Below are 16,328 nucleotides of genomic sequence, written 5' to 3'. Positions count from 1 at the left end.
GGCGGGGGTGGGGCGCGGGGGGGGGGGGCTCTAGCTGATCCGGGGGGCGCGGGGGGGGGGGCTCTAGCTGATCCGGGGGGCGGGGCCCGGGGGCGGGGGGGGGCTCTAGCTGATCCGGGGGGCAGGGCCCGGGGCGGGGGGGAGTCCCGGGGGGGCTCTAGCTGATCCGGGGGGCGGGGGCGGGGGTGGGGCGCGGGGGGGGGGCTCTAGCTGAACCGGGGGGCAGGGCCCGGGGCGGGGGGGAGTCCCGGGGGGGCTCTAGCTGATCCGGGGGGCAGGGCCCGGGGCCTGGATGGTTCCCCGGCAGCGGGGACCGGGCCCCCTTACTGGTCTCAGGTACCTTGAGCCGGGTTGGCTTTCCCCAGGGGAATACAGGGGTCTTGGGGGGGGGGGGGGACTCGGTTCCCGAGCAGCCCCCCCAGGTTTCTACGGCCTGTGCGCTGGCTCTCGTGCTGCAGGAGCCTGCCGCAGTTTATACCTTCAAGTCAGTGGCCCCGCTATGGGCACCCGCATGGCCCCACAACAAGCCAGCCTTTTTATGGCTGATCTCCAGTGTTTCCTCAGCTCTCGGGGCCCTAGCTCCCTTCCTCTGCTTGCGCTACACTGATGCCTCTTCGTCACATGGATCCAAGGGAAGGAAGAATTTCACAGGGATTTCAACAATTTCCACCCTGCCATCAACCTTAGCCTGGACCGATCCACTTCCTGGATGCTACAGTACAAATAAATACCGCCCTGTACTGGAAACCTACTGACGGCTATTCTTACCTACGTGACTCTAGATTCCATCTAGGGCAAATCTCACAATCCACTGTCTGCAGCCAAGCCCTAAGATTCAACCTTATCTGCTTCAATGCCTCAAAGAAAAACACCTACACGTTCTTTATCAAGCATTCTTAAAACTAAAATACCCACCTGGAGAAGTGGAAAAAAAACCCTGACAGAACCAAATGAGTACCCAGCAATCACCTACTACAAGAGAGGCCCAATAAGGAAAATAACTATAACACCACCATTGGTTATCATCTCCAGCCCTTAGCTAAACCTATCCAGTGCATCATTGACAATTTACAATCTATCTGGAAAAATGATCCCTCATTCAGACCTTGGGGGACAGGTCAGTCCTCACCTACAGACAGCCCCCCCACACTTAAAGAAAATACTTAGCAGTAGCCACACACCACACCACAGAACCTTACCTAGGAACCTACCCTTGCAACAAACCCCATTGCCAACTCTGTCCACACAGCTATATGAGCGACACCATCACAGGACCTAACCACTTATCAGGGCCTCGTTCTCCTGCACATCCACTAATGTGATATATGCCATCAAATAGCAGCAATGCTCCTCTGCCATGTATACTGGCCAAACCAGACAGTCTCTATGCCAAAGGATAAATGGACACACATCAGACATCAAGAAAGGTAACATTCATAATTCTGTAGGAGAACACTAACTTCCCTGGACATTCAGTAATAGATGTAAAAGTATCTACAAAAAAACTTCAAAACCACATTACAAAGGGAAACAGCAGAATTGCAACTCATTTGCAAATTCAGTACAATTAAATTAGGACTAAATAAGTACTTAAATTGGTTCTCACTACAAAAGCAATTTCCCCCCCTTGGTTTTCACACCTTCTCATCAACTGCTGTGGAAAGTATGGCAAAAGACTGCCTTGGCTTAACGAGGAGATTTTGCATGATCTAAAAATAAAAAAGGAGTCATATAAAAAGTGGAAACGGACAAATCACAAAGGATGAATATAAGCAAACAATACAGGTATACAGAGGCAAGATTAGAAAGGCAAAGGCATAAAATGAGTTCAAACTAGCTGCCGGCATAAAGAGAAACAAAACATTCTGTAAATATGTTAGAAGCAAGAGGAAGACCAAGGACAGGGTAGGCCCACTGCTCAGTGAGGAGGGAGAAACAATAACAGGAAACTTGGAAATGGCAGAGGTGCTTAATGACTTCTTTGTTTCGGTCTTCACCAAGAAGTCTTGATGATGAAGGAATGCCTAACAGTGAATGCTAGTGGAAAGGGGGTAGGTTTAGAAGATAAAATAAAAAAAACAGGTTAAAAATCACTTAGAAAAGTTATGTCTGCAAGTCACCAGGGCCTGATGACATGCATCCTAGAATACTCAAGGAGCTGATAGAGGAGGTATTTGAGCCTTTAGCTATCATCTTTGAAAAATCATGGAAGATGGGAGAGATTCCACAAGACTGGAAAAGGGCAAATATATTTCTATAAAAAGGGAAATAACAACAACCCAGGAAACTACAGACCAGTCAGTTTAACTTCTGTGCCAGGAAAGATAATGGAGCAAGTAGTTGAGGAATATATCTGCAAACACCTGGAAGATAATAAGATGATAGGCAATAGCTAGCATGGATTTGTAAAGAACAAATCATGTCAAATCAATCTGATAGCTTTCTTTGATAGAATAACGAGTCTTGTGGATAAGGGAGAAGCAGTGGACGTGGTATACCTAAACTTCAGTAAGGCATTTGGTATGGTCTCGCATGATCTTCTTATCAATAAACTAGGCATATACAACTTAGATGGGGCTACTATAAGGTGGGTGCATATCTGGCTGGATAACTGTTCTCAGAGAGTAGTTAGTAACAGTTTACAATCCTGCTGGAAAGGCATAAGAGTCTGTTTTGGGACCGGTTCTGTTCAATATCTTTATAAACAATTTAGATATTGGCACAGAGAGTTCGCTCATTAAGTTTGCAGATGATACGAAGCTGGAAGGGGTTACAACTGCTTTGGAGGACAGGGTCATAATCAGGGCTCGCCAAACCGCGGCAAGCCCTGCTCGCCAGCCGCGCTGTCCAGCGATCTGTGCATGCGCAGATCGTTCTGCACATGCGCAGATCGCCCAAACCCGGCTCTTCCGGGTTGCAATCTGCTCACTACGAGCGAGTAGATTGTATTATTTGTCGAGCCCTGGTCATAATTCAAAATGATCTGAAAAAACTGGAGAAATGGTCTGAGGTAAATAGCATGAAGTTTAATAAGGACAAATGCAAAGTACTCCACTTAGGAAAGAACAATCAGTTTCACATATACAGAATGGGAAGCGACTGTCTAGGAAGGAGTACTGCAGAAAGGGATCTAGGGGTCATAGTAGACCACAAGCTAAATATGAGTCAATAGTGTGATGCTGTTGCAAAAAAAGCAAACATGGTTCTGGGAGGCATTAACAGGAGGTTGTGAGCAAGACATGAGAAGTCATTCTTCCGCTCTACTCTGCGCTGATTAGGCCTCAGTTGGAGTATTGTGTCCAGTTTTGGGCACCACATTTCAAGAAAGATGTGGAGAAATTGGAGAAGATCCAGAGAAGAGTAACAAGAATGATGAAAGGTCTAGAGAACATGACCTATGAAGGAAGACTGAAAGAATTGGGCTTGTTTAGTTTAGAAAAGAGAAGGCTGAGAGGGGACACGATAGCAGTTTTCAGGTATCTAAACGGGTGTCATAAGGAGGAGGGAGAAAAATTGTTCTCCTTACCTCTGAGGCTAGGAGAAGCAGCAATGGGCTTAAACTGCAGCAAGGGAGGTTTAGGTTGGACATAAGGAAAAAGTTCCTAACTGTCAGGGTGCCTAGACACTGGAATAAGTTGCCTACGGAGGTTGTGGAATCTCCATTTCTGGAGATATTTAAGAGCAGGTTAGATAGACATCTATCAGGGATGGTCTAGAAGATGGTACTGGGTCCTGTCATGAGGGGAAGGGACTGGACTCAATGATCTGTCAAGGTCCCTTCCAGTTCTGGTGTTCTATGATTCTATGAGTGAGCCACATTCACTCTGACTTAATTGGCCTCATTAACAGTGGTCCTACACTTGATAAGTAATTTCCTTTTCTTAAATATATACCCCTGCTTCTGTAATTTCCACTCCAGTTCATCTGATGAAGTGGGTTTTACCCACAAAAGCTTATGCCCTAATAAATCTGCTGGTCTCTAAAGTGCCATATGACTCCTCATTTCTTTTCTAGTCAGTGAGTGTGATTTTATATTTCCCAGGTGGTGCTGGGTGCTCCACTGGACAAAGAGTAAGTCAGAGGCCCTGGTCTGAACTAGGGATGTAAAATCTCAGTTAATCAGCTCGCACTGGGGTTTGGGCTGGCTCCTGGCCCCTGCCTGCAACATGCCCTGGCCACCGTAGACTGGATGTCTGGAGCAGCCCCTTTCTGCGGCAGGCCCCACAGGGCTGAAGCAGCCCCCTCCTCACGGTGGCCCCCACCAGTTATCTGGAACCAGTAAGCATCATCATAAAGGATGACTCTTACTGGTTAACCTTTCACATCCCTAGTCAGAAGCCTTTCAATCTAGGGGGCTACTGCTGCTTTTTGACCCAGAGTTCCCATGAAGACTATGCATCACCATCGAGGTACAAGGGTCATCCTCTGTGGATTCAGTTGTAGGCTTGGGACCAAATTTTTAGACATGACTAGTGCATGTAACAGGGAGAAGGGAATGACTGTAGGGCTCAGAAGAAAAAATAATTTTACAGCAATATGAGTATCAGACAGCCACTTAGACCCTTATCCTGTACACTGTTCCTTGGTGATGGACTTCCTGCCCTCATCCCTAGTGCTTTGACGCACAGGGTTCTGCCCACATACAGCAGTCTGCAGTATCTGGGTACTTGACATATGCATATTCTGGTGGTTCAGTTAAGTTTTTATTTTTTCATAAAACTTATTACAGTTGTTGAGAGGTGAAATTACATGCCATATGTTACAGTGCAGATCAGTGGCAGAGGTGGGAATTAGAAGCCAAGTCTCCTGACTACCAGCCTACTAGATCAGTGTTGGTTTTGTTGGGACTGTTTGCACAACTTTATATTGGACCCTATTAAAAAGAAAGATCTAGTTGCAAGAAGGTTTGAGCAGCCTGTAGCCTGTGAGCTACTTTTATGTTTTTTTTCTCTTTGTAGTTTATTTTGCTAGATGGGAACAGTAACCCATCTCTCTTCAATTTTTCCTTGCAAACAGGCATCAGAATGGGACACAGAGGTTCAAGCTCCCCTTATCCCAGATGTAAGTTTTGTGAAAGAAACCCAACTGCAGACTGCAGCCATTTCCTTGTGGACTGTGGTAGCTGCTGTTCAAGCTGTGGAGAGGAAAGTGGAGTCTCACGCTATGCGGTTGCTCAATCTGGAGCGGAGATCAGGGACAGCTGAGAAGAAATTTGTGGACTGTGAGAAAACAGTGGTAGAGTTTGGTAATCAGTTAGAAAGTAAGTGGGCTGTGCTGGGAACTCTGATCCAAGAGTATGGGTTGCTGCAGAGAAGGCTGGAGAACATGGAGAACCTGCTGAAGAACAAGAACTTCTGGGTCCTAAGAATTCCCCCTGCTAGTAAAGAAGAAGACTCAAAGGTAACTAGCCCACCTAATACTGTAGAGTAAAATGAATGTAGACTGTATCAGCAAAGTCTTCATGTCCCTATAAATTGCCATTGTAAGTAGCTTGACTGGAGGGGAGCTACTTGACTGCCTACTAGCTGTGGTATTTATTAAGCAAGTATCCAATCCATGAAATACACGAAAGCAGTTATGAAAGGTCTGCCCAAGTTGCACTGCCCTACTCCAGTGTATAAAGCAGAACGAGCGTTATTCTATAGCGAACAGTTCAATATCAATAAAAGGAAGAAATCTTATTTTAAAAAAGGCTAAGGAATTCCATATAAAAGCCCCTACGTTAAAATAATATTATGCATCCAAAGTGAAAAAGTTAATCCATATATGCCAAAATCCATTGCCCCTTCAAATATAACTCTGTTTCTTTGTCTATAATGCATTAGGATACAGTCTCTAGGTATACATGATTACAGGCTGTTTTTCCATGAGATTCTGGACCCCTGCTTCACACAACAGAAATTAGGCACTATCCCAGATACCATGTCAGGACCTCCTTTGGGTTCACCTCTGTTAATGCAACCCCTCTCCCCATCCGCAGTAATTAGCATTCTGGTTGGATTTGCACAAATGAAAGCTCCATTTTTAACAGTTTGTTTGAAAACTATTGGCAGGTAGTCAAGCCTAGATTAATCAATGTGTACTCTCATAGGGCCTCTGTCTCAGGAGGCCCTGAACACTGGACCATTAAGAGGGATGGGCAGCTGGTATCCCGGGGTAACACATGTAGCTGGCCCGCTCATTTGATTTGGCCCACCACTTTGTGTGCAGAAAGGGGAGGGCTCTGCCTCTTCTGCCTTCCTCCTCTCAACAGTTACTCCTGTGTCATCCATGTGGAGCTTGTGACCAGCTGCTAGCCATTAAAAGCATGCTGCCACTACTGCAGTGAGAGCGCTCTAGGCCTCTTGCGATAGATGGTGCTGCGTATGCCCACAAAGCTATTTGCTTTGAAGTTTTCTTTCATTTCATAGGCTACACTTGCAAATGCAACCTTTTAACAAAGCTTTCTGGGTGGGATATTGGATGCTTGCAATTTTTAGATGTATTTTTCGGAGTACCTTCCCTCAGCTGAATGATACATACACATGAGAGCTGGGACCATCTAAACAATTTCTATTACGTTTATTTTTTTTAATGAAGTAGGTATATTAACTATATGAAGGATGGATGACAATGAATACAATGTGCTATAAGTCATTATGATCCACAGCCAGGAACTCATCTGTTTTAACATAAAAATGTCAATTACAAGGAAATCTGTTCAGTCTGTTTTTATAAAAAATTATATATTTCATTCAAAATTTATATTTTTCTACCTTGTTTATAAAAGGTAATTGTTATGTCCCTATCTTTGGAGGCATGTCATTTTCTACAGGGAGAGCTGATGGGACAGTTTCTGTTGTAAGTTTCACTGACTACTCCGGATTCTGCTGCAAGTGAAAGCAGGATCTGGTCCCAAGCCCTGGACGGTAAAAAACTATTGTGTTTGGGATGGCTTCCAGTCTACAGCTTGTAGCAGTTGTCTTTGCACAAACTCCTAGTGAGCATGGTGTTTGTGCTCTGCCTTGTTCCAGTACAGTATCTGAGAACTGAATAATACTTGAGTCTGGAACATATTATTAAAATAGGGCAAAATCACCATGTGCAATTAGTCACCTCTTGGTCCATTACCTCTCCAGCACTTAACCTGAGTGATCCATGGTAAATATCCTAGTTAGGAGAAATTTGGTTTCTGTAAAGGGTTTATGGGTGGTTAGATTAGAAGGATAGTGAAGTAATGTTACTGAGAGGGGCTTGGATTCCAGCATGATATGTGGCAGGGATATTAAAAAGTGTCTGATTAGGTAAACGTGAAAAATCTTAGAAGTTACAGGTTGTGGACTCTGCAGCATAAAATTTATACTGCAGGGCTGGCTGCTGGCTCCACTCCTGGAGAGCTGGCTGCACTGTGGGCTCTGCAGTATAAGCTTTATACTATAGAGCCTGCAGTGTGGTGTGTCAGCCAGCTCCCACCTGCTGACCCGCTCCGGGGGAGTTGGCCACCACCTGGAGCAGAGGCAGAAGTGCAGGGTGGGAGCCAGTGTGTGCTGGGAGCCAGCTTTTAAGCTGGCTCCGGCATACGGATGTAGTCGACTAGTCTCTGGACTACTCGCTTCCCCCTCTCACTTTGCTGCCTCTATCAGAGGCAGCAAAGGGGGAGAGCAGGAGCTGGTGCTGGGGAGAGCCAGCTTAAAAGCAGGGACCGGGCGCAAGCTGGGAATCAGTTGATTCCTGGCTCATGCCCAGTCCCAGATGCTGCACCTCTGCTTTTTAAATGTATTCAAAGCCTGCTGGTTCTTAATACATTTAAAAATCAGAAGCGCAGCAGGGGGACCCAATGCGAGCTGGGACAGTTGATTTTAAATACATTTAAAGGCTGGTGTGCAGTGGGGCGGGGGGGGGGAAGGGCTGTGAGAGCTGGGAATCAGCTGTCCCAGCTTGTGCTGGGTCCCTCCTGCTGTGCTTTAGCCTTTTAGCTGGGTGCCTCCAGCAGGCTCTTAATACATTTAAAAGGCAGAGCCATAGCAGAGTTAGCTCTCGGCCTGGCTAACCCCGCTGCAGCTCCCCTGCTTATTGCTTGTATGACTGGAGTCATATAAAAAGCTATATGTAGGCCTGCAGGGGTTAAATTTGTATTCCTCTAGGCCAGATATGAGCCCTGCTGGTGAAAATACTAGGTGTTCTTTATCAGACGGCCTTCAGCAGCTGCAACTCCCTATGCTTGCTAGCTGAGAGCTGAGTATGGGATAAATAACATGACCTCGGTTCTCAGCCCCGTGGGAACGTAGAGTGTAGCACTGGGCCAACTCGTGCACACTCAGTAAACAGCTAAAGTATAAGATCACTGGGAGTCCCGCCCCTCTGAGTCTTACCTGGGACCTAGACCTTGAAGGGTGCCCTGGATCCCCCCAGCTGGAGCCGCGTCCACTGCGGCTGGGTGCGAGGTGACCGGAACGGGGCTCCCGGCAGATTGAAGGGGCACAAGCATTTCCAAGTGCCTGTTACTCTTTTATGCATTGCTTTGCCTGTGCTTATTGGCGTGTTACTTTGCAGTAGTTGTGTAACCATCTAGCAGAATTAAGCCTATAATAGTAGTGATGTAGTGAGATTAATAAACACAACTATCCCTAATAGATTCTGTCTTGAAGCAACTCTACAAACCTGTTGGGTGCTACCCCGATGAGTTGACAACTAGTAAATGGAAAATCCATCAACTTCAATTAGTTGATTAAACTAAATTTAACATCCCTACTCCAGGCCCTGTACCTGGCTCCAGCCCTGCTCCCAGTGAGCTGGCTGCCTCTCTGCACTGCAGGCTCTGATACAAGCCAGCAGTGCAGGGTGGCAGCTGGTTCCCTTGGAGCAGGGCCTGTAGCCGGTGAGTAACCACTCCAATAACCAGTAAGCTCATGCTTATCTGTTAACTGTTTACATTTTGACACTATTGCATCCCTAATACGTGGTATAAATTCTCAAAAGACAAGTAACACCTTAAACAGTCACTAAATATATACAAATCATCTTGAAGTCCATGGCCATAATTACATGCTGCTGACTTCTAACATGCTTTGTTTGATTTTTTTTTTTTAAATGGCAAATCAACTTTAAAGCGTCTGTGGGAATACTGTTTGAAAGTTTTTTCCATATGAGCCTGATGTATCCGTTCCCTCTGCCTCCCAGCTCAAGATGCTATTGTCGCACATACTGTACCTGATCTGGGGAGATCGCCTCTAGGGGTGAGCCAGTAGTTAATTCTCCAAACCTCTCCCGTCCTTTCTCAATGCAGAAACTTCCAGCCAGGGCTTTATTTGGTGCCAGTTTTCATGGTGGTTATCCTGGTGCATGGACATGGGACAGAGACCCACTCGCTCTCATACTGAACAATGGGCAGTCATCCAAAGCTAAATTTCTGCTGTTTTTTGCCAACCCATTTTTCTGTTCTACAAGGTGAAAGAATAGCTGGTGACAGGAGGTAATAGCAGCAGCAGGTGCTGAGTGTGTGACACTTGTAATTTCAGGTCCCAATGACGTTTGATGATGTCTCAATCCAAATTGCCCGGGAGAAGTGGGAGAATTTAGAAGAATGGCAGAAAGAACTTTACAAGAATGTCATGAAGGGCAACTATGAGTCTTTGATCTCACTAGGTAAAGAGCAGTTTTCACTTAGGAGAGGCTTTGCAATCTGACTTGCTGAATTTCTTCTATTTCATGGCTGTTCTAAACTTCCTCTGATTTCTGTGGGTCAGCCCTTATATCAGACCCTGTGTAATAAACCAGCTCCACAAACCTTCCCATTTTAGAGAAATTTCAGAATACTGAAAGGTTCCTAATCCTCTATCTTCTGTGTTTTCTGGAACTAAGTTAACTGTGCAAACTCAGGCCATATCCAGGAACCTGACCTATTCAATGTGCAAAGGTGTTGCAAGATCTTCTGCATTAATGGCTGTCTCGAGGTTTCTGCCCATGTTACACAAGAAACACATTTTAAACGATAGAACTTTGCAAAAAGTTCACCTAGAGCCCTGAGCCACCTGAAATGGGGGAAGATTGAGGTGCTGTTAATTTATGCAAACCTGAGAGCACCAGCAAGTCTCAAGTCTTACTAGGTCCTGGCTCTGGAAACCATCCCTTGGTATGGACTATTGACTTACTTTGAATCCCACCTTTTATGATGAGGATTATAGCAAGGCAACACTGGCAGTATCTGGAGGAGCCAAGGCAATTTGAGCCCAGGCAGCTTTGTTTTAGGATTGGCTCCTTAGTCAGTGATCTCTTCCTGGCAAGAAATGAAGCTCCAAGCATCTATTCTGATTCTTTTAGCCCTGTCAGATACGTTTGATATTGCTGGCCTCAAGGTATTCTTGACTTGTCTGCCTATCTTGCTGTGTGGCTAGATACCTGCTCATGAGTGGCAGCTTCTTTTTCTCCCTGGAAGGAGATGCTGATGAACTTTGGAGAAGTGACTAACAGAGTTAAGAGGTTTCCTTTATTCCCTAGCAGCACAATGCATGCTGGGGTGCCACAGAGAGTAAAGCCCTGCAGTTTTGTGAGGGACCCTAATCCCCATCCTACACGGAGCACTGCTTTCCAGTAGACATTTGCTCTTACATCTGTGCAGCTTACTGGCCTCTTCCAGAGAGTTAAAGAGGTTGGCTTAAAACCAGCAGAACCCCTACTTGCCCCCCTTTAAAACTAAAATCAGTGCTCACTATATCCTCAATAATGCTTTCCCCTGAACAGACCATGCAATTTCCAAGCCTGATATTTTATCGCGGATTGAACAAGGGGAAGAACTGTGTGTTGGGGACCCGCAGGACTTGGAAGTGAGAGCGATCCATATAGAGTCCAGCACAGGTGGGTAATAGACTGATCGGGAATTCAACTGAAGAATGGAAATATATGAGAAAACCACATGAGCTAGACAGTTTTCTTTAACTGACCGTTTTCTTATTTTCTTTGCAGATGTTCATGACTTTCCACCTGTCCCAGTTACTTCTGGTACTGCCGGTCCTAGCACAGGTAATGCAGAAATTCCACTTGAAACATGAGGAATCCTGCTCATGTAGCCACAGCTTAAATTTCGGAGAGCAGATGGCTCTTATGCTCTTGCACCAATTTCATTTTGTCCTAGCTCTTCAGAGCATTCTGATCATTTGACGTATTAATCCCGTTTTTTTAATTTCCATTTTAACATGTGCACCCCATCAGAGCGTGCATCTTTTCCAGTACATCCTGGCTACATCTAGATTGCATCCCTTTTTCGTAAAAGGGATGCAAATTAGACATATCGCAATTGCTAATGAAGTGGGGATTTAAATCTCCCCCGCTTCATTAGCATAAAAATGGCTGCCGCTTTTTTTGGCACGGAGCTTTGCCGGAAAAAAGCGCCATTCTAGATGTGGATCTTTCGGAAAATAAGGCCTTTTCCCAAAGATCCCTTATCCCTCTTAAAATAAGGGATGCAATCTAGACGTAGCCAAATAGTCACTCTCTCACCACTGGTATATGCTAATGCAGCTCTCTATTGAAATCAGCGGAGTCGGGCCAGATACTTGTGGTTTCAGATTAGCTCTCAAATACCAAACAATCTGTTCAGTGGACTGTAGAAAAATTGCGATGTCACCTTGTTTCCTCTGAACAGAATCTCCCATTTCTACCACGGACATCATCTCATGGATTAAACAAGAAGAGGAGCAGAGCATAAGGGCTCAAGAGACTGCTAAAGAACAAGAAATGCATAAAAGTACCTGCACCAGTGAGTACAGGCCTTAAATAACTAAGGAACAATGAGTAAATTGCCTAAGAGTTACTTTCCCATGGTGGCTGGTCCCCTGGCTTTGTCGGGAGGCCCAGGCAGCTCTGTCTCTGTATGTGTTGGGTTTAGAATGTCCTCTTGGAGGGAGAACATTCACCATGGATGCAGCACCAATGGAAAGACAGAGGCAAGGCTTTGATAATGTGTCTCAGGTGAAGGGGCAGCCTTTAGACTTCCTGTGGGGAGGAGATGATGAATGAGGAGCGACAAGTTTTCAGCAGCTACGTGGGCTCTAGAGGTATGTCTAGACGACACGCCTCTGCCGACAGAGGCATGTAAATTAGACTACCCGACATAGTCAATGAAGCGGGGATTTAAATATCCCCGGCTTCATTAAAATAAAAATGGCCACCGTGCTGTGCTGGCTCAGCTGATTGTCGGCACAGTGCGGCAGTCAAGACGCGAATCGGTTGACAGGGAACGCCTTTGTCGACCGCTTCTGTAAACCTCATTTCATGAGGCATAAGGGAGCGGTCGACAAAGGCGTTCCCTGTCAACCGATCTGCGTTTTGACTGCTGCGCTGTGCTGAGCTGGCACAGTTCGGTGGCCATTTTTATTTTAATGAAGCGGGGGATATTTAAGTCCCCGCTTCATTGACTATGTCGGGTAGTCTAATTTACATGCCTCTGTCAGCAGAAGCATGTAGCCTAGACATACCCTATGAATCCTAGTTGCCCAAGCAAAGAGAGAGCGGGGATATACATTTTTTTCCTTTTCCTCTTGGAGAGGGTGCCCATCTCTTATGACTGATCTTTACAGAACTGGACTTCTTAATTAGGGCTGTCAAGCAATCATGCAATCAAACAGTAAGAGAATACCATCTAGTTAAATATTTTGGATGCTTCCTACATTTTCAAATATATTGATTTCAATTACAACTCAGAATACAAAGTGCTCATTTTATATTGTTATTTGATTACAAATACTTGACTATAAAAATAGTAGTGTTCAATTTACCTCATATAAATACTGTTGTGCAATCTCTTTATCATGAAAATTGAAGTTACACATATAGAATTGTGTACAAAAATATCTGCATTCAAAAATAAAATAATGTAAATCTTTGGAGCCTATGTGACGGCACGTTGGGGTTTTCCCGTCTCCTGCACCCCCGTAATGGCACGAACAGACTCCACCAGCCAGTAGAATAGAGGTGTTTATTGCTTCTCCAGGATACAGCACAGATGTAATCTGGTTACAGGGCAGGCCTAGGATGCCTCAGCCCCCTCATGAGATGGGGGAGACTGGGCCCCTAAATTCCAGCCCCTTTCCCTAGGCTGTCTCCTCCATGCTCCCAGACGGAAACTAACTCACTCACTTCCAGCCCTGCCCCCAGTCCCCTTTTTCCCATTGTTCCGCTGTCTGGGGAAGAACTCGTCAGACAGGTTTGAAGCCCCCTTGCATAATGACTCATCCCCTGCCCTGCTGGGCCGTGCTGCAGACAGCAGCCAGTGGAGGTCACTCTCAACCCAAGCCTAGCAACCAGCAAGGTACCCACACTACGTCACAGCCTATAAGTCCATTCAGTCCAATTTCTTATTCAGCCAATCACTAAGACAAACAAGATTGGTTACAGTTTGCTGGAAATAATGCTACTGTTTATTGTTTACAATGTCACCTGAATGTGAACACAAGTGTTCACATGGCACTGTTGTAGCTTGCGTTGCAAGATATTAAAGTGCCAGGTGTTCTGAAGATTAATATATCTCTTCATGCTTCAACCACTGTTCCAGAGGACATGCATCAGTGCTGATGACGGGTTCTGCTAAATAGCAATCCAAAGCAGAGCGGACTGACACATGTTTGTTTTCATCATATGAGTTAGATACCAACAACAGAAGGTTGATTTTTTTTTTTTGGTGATTTGGGTTCTGTAGTTTCTGCATAGAAGTGTTGCTCTTTTAAGATTTCCGAAAGCATGCTTCACATCTTGTTCCTCTCAGATTTTGGACTGCAGTTGAGATTCTTAAGGCTTGGGTTGAGAGCTGTAGCTGTTTTTAAAAATCTCACATTGGATCCTTCTTTGCATTTTATCAAATCCGCTTAAAAATGTTCTTAAAATGACTTCTGGGTAGCCATGTTAGTCTGTAACTTTAAAAGCAATGAGTAGTCCTGTGGCACCTTAGAGACTAACAAAAATATACCGTATCATGAGCTTTTGTGGGTAAAACCCACTTCATCTGATGAAGTGGGTTTTACCCACAAAAGCTCATGGTACTATATATATTTTTGATAGTTTCTAAGGTGTCACAGGAATACTTGTTCTTAAATTGGGCATATGCTGGGTCATCATCCAAGACTGCTACCACATGAAATATATGGGAGAATGTAGGTAAAACAGAACAGGAGACATACAATTCTCTCCCAAGGAGTTCAATCACAGATTTAATTAATGCATTTTTTTTAACGAGTATCATCAGCATGGAAGCAGGTCTTCTGGAACGGTGGCAGAAGCATGAAGGGGCATATAAATGTTTAATATATTAGGGATGTAAGTAGTTTGCAACGCTAGCTATAAAAGTGCCATGAAAATGCTTGTTCTCGCTTTCAGGTAACATTGTAAATAAGAGGCAGGCAGCATTATCTCCCGAATATGTAAATAAACTTGTTTGTCTCAGCAGTCGACTGAACAAGAACTGAGTAGATGTATAAGCTCTAAAGTTCTACATTGTTTCGAGGGCAGTTATGTAACCAAAAAAAATCTACATTTGTAAGTTGCACTTTCATATTGAAGAGATTGCACTACTCTACTTGTATGAGGTGAACTGAAAAGTCTATTTCTTTTATCATTTTTACAGTGCAAGTATTTAATCAAAATACTAATATAAAGTGAGCATGGGGCATTTTGTATTCTGTGTTGTAACTGAACTCAATATACAGTAAAAGCTCTGTTATCTAGCACTCAGTTAACCAGAAAGCTCAATTAATTGGCATTTCTGATATCTCCCAATACAAATCTTCAATCTAGTAACCAGGACTAGTATACAGCCCAGCATGTTATCCAATGTGTATACTACACTCTACTTTTATGCAAAATAGGCAGAAGACAAGTGAGTTGAAATTGGGATCTTTTTTTCCCAAAAAGCACCGTTCAGGGTATGTCTTAGCGTTATTACAGATTCAGCCCAATCTCCTCCACCTCCTAAATGTACAATGATAATTGATGTTGATAACAATGACCCTGACTCATCAAAGAAAGATTAAATTAGGTTCAGTATAGCTTTACTGTTAAGTGTATTTTTAGTGATCTGGGTAAGCACCAGGCCCCATAGTGATGAGGGATCTAATAGTATAGTCGATTAACCAATAAGCAAAAGCTTATAGGTTAATGCTATAGTCTACTTGCATTCCCTCTCCCCCCCACCCCACCAGTAAATTTTTTAGCAGCCTGGCCAGCAGCGTGGCTGTGGTCCAGGACCTACCCCTGCTGCAGCTCTGCATTTAAAGTGTATTAGGAGCCAGGCGAGCAGGCAACCTGGTTTAGTTCCGGCTTGTGCCGGGTCCGGGAGCTCAGACTCCCCGTGCACAGGGGCTGCTGCCACCCCGCACTGCTGCCTCTGTATCAGAGGCAACATCATGGGGTAACAGGCAACTGGTCTGCGAGGGGAGCTTGTTTTTAAACTGGCTCCCCTCGTGGACCAGCTCCCACCTGGCACCCCACACTGCTGCCTCTGATACAGAGGTAGCAGCGCGAAGTGGCAAGGGGCTTCTCAAGAGTGGGGGCCAGGGTGCACTTGTTGCCGGCCCCACCCCCAGGGACTATAAAATAGTCAAGTTAACTGATAAAAATTCATTAGGATAATCAACTATTCAATTAACCGATATTTAACATCCCTAAAAGTGATACCTAGTGTCATAAGAAAAGCCACCGTATAGAAAATTGGACATGTATAGACTTAAGTGCTTCAAGAAACCAGCAACTCTGCAGAGCAGTACTACTACTGGATTGGTGAATAATACCTATGTGCTATTTTATACTATATTCATTTTCTTGTATTCTACTTCTTTGAAAATTGGTATTCCATTGGTAAAGTACAACTCAGTTACCCAGCATATTCAGTTAAATGGCATTCCCTCCCCATTCCTCCAATACAGGCAGTCCCCGAGTTACGCGGATCCGACTTATGTCGGATCCGCAGTTGCGAACGGGGCTTTTCTCGCCCCGGAGGACTGGAGCGGCGGGATGCCCAGATGCGCTGGCAGTCCCGCCGCCCCCGTCCTCCGGGGCGAGAAAAGCTGCTCCACGTCTCCCTGGTCTTCCCCCCCCAGCAGACCAGGGAGACGCGGAGCAAAGCCGCGGAGCACGCCCGCAGCGGGACAGCCCGGGCGCACCTGGGCTGTCCCGCTGTGGGCATGCTCCAAGGCTTTGCTCCCCATCTCCCTGCAGACCAGGGAGATGCAGAGCAAAGCCGCGGAGCACGCTCGCAGCGGGACAGCCCGGGCGCGCCTGGGCTGTCCCGCTGCGGGCATGCTCCGCGTCTTTGCTCCCCATCTCCCTGGTCAGCAGACCAGGAAGACGGAGCAAAGCCATGG

The 16,328-nt window shown here is 45.4% G+C and overlaps 1 protein-coding gene across 1 annotated transcript in view; it reads left to right on the top strand.

Annotated features, from left to right (window-relative positions):
• Positions 1-254: 254 nt before the first annotated feature.
• The window catches only part of LOC102446039 (uncharacterized), a 37,374-nt gene continuing 21,300 nt past the window's right edge, over positions 255-16,328 (top strand). The window contains 6 exon segments of the mRNA XM_089776021.1: positions 255-1,427; positions 5,017-5,400; positions 9,498-9,624; positions 10,720-10,833; positions 10,942-10,998; positions 11,621-11,734. Of these exon segments, the coding sequence (XP_089632147.1) occupies positions 1,401-1,427; positions 5,017-5,400; positions 9,498-9,624; positions 10,720-10,833; positions 10,942-10,998; positions 11,621-11,734 (823 nt within the window). The 5' untranslated portion in view covers positions 255-1,400.

Source organism: Pelodiscus sinensis, chromosome 2, assembly GCF_052426305.1.
Source record: "Pelodiscus sinensis isolate ZL-2025 chromosome 2, ASM5242630v1, whole genome shotgun sequence".
NCBI classification, from domain to species: Eukaryota; Metazoa; Chordata; order Testudines; family Trionychidae; genus Pelodiscus; species Pelodiscus sinensis.
Note: the sequence above shows the minus strand (reverse complement) of the source record. Positions and strands in the feature narration are given on the sequence as shown.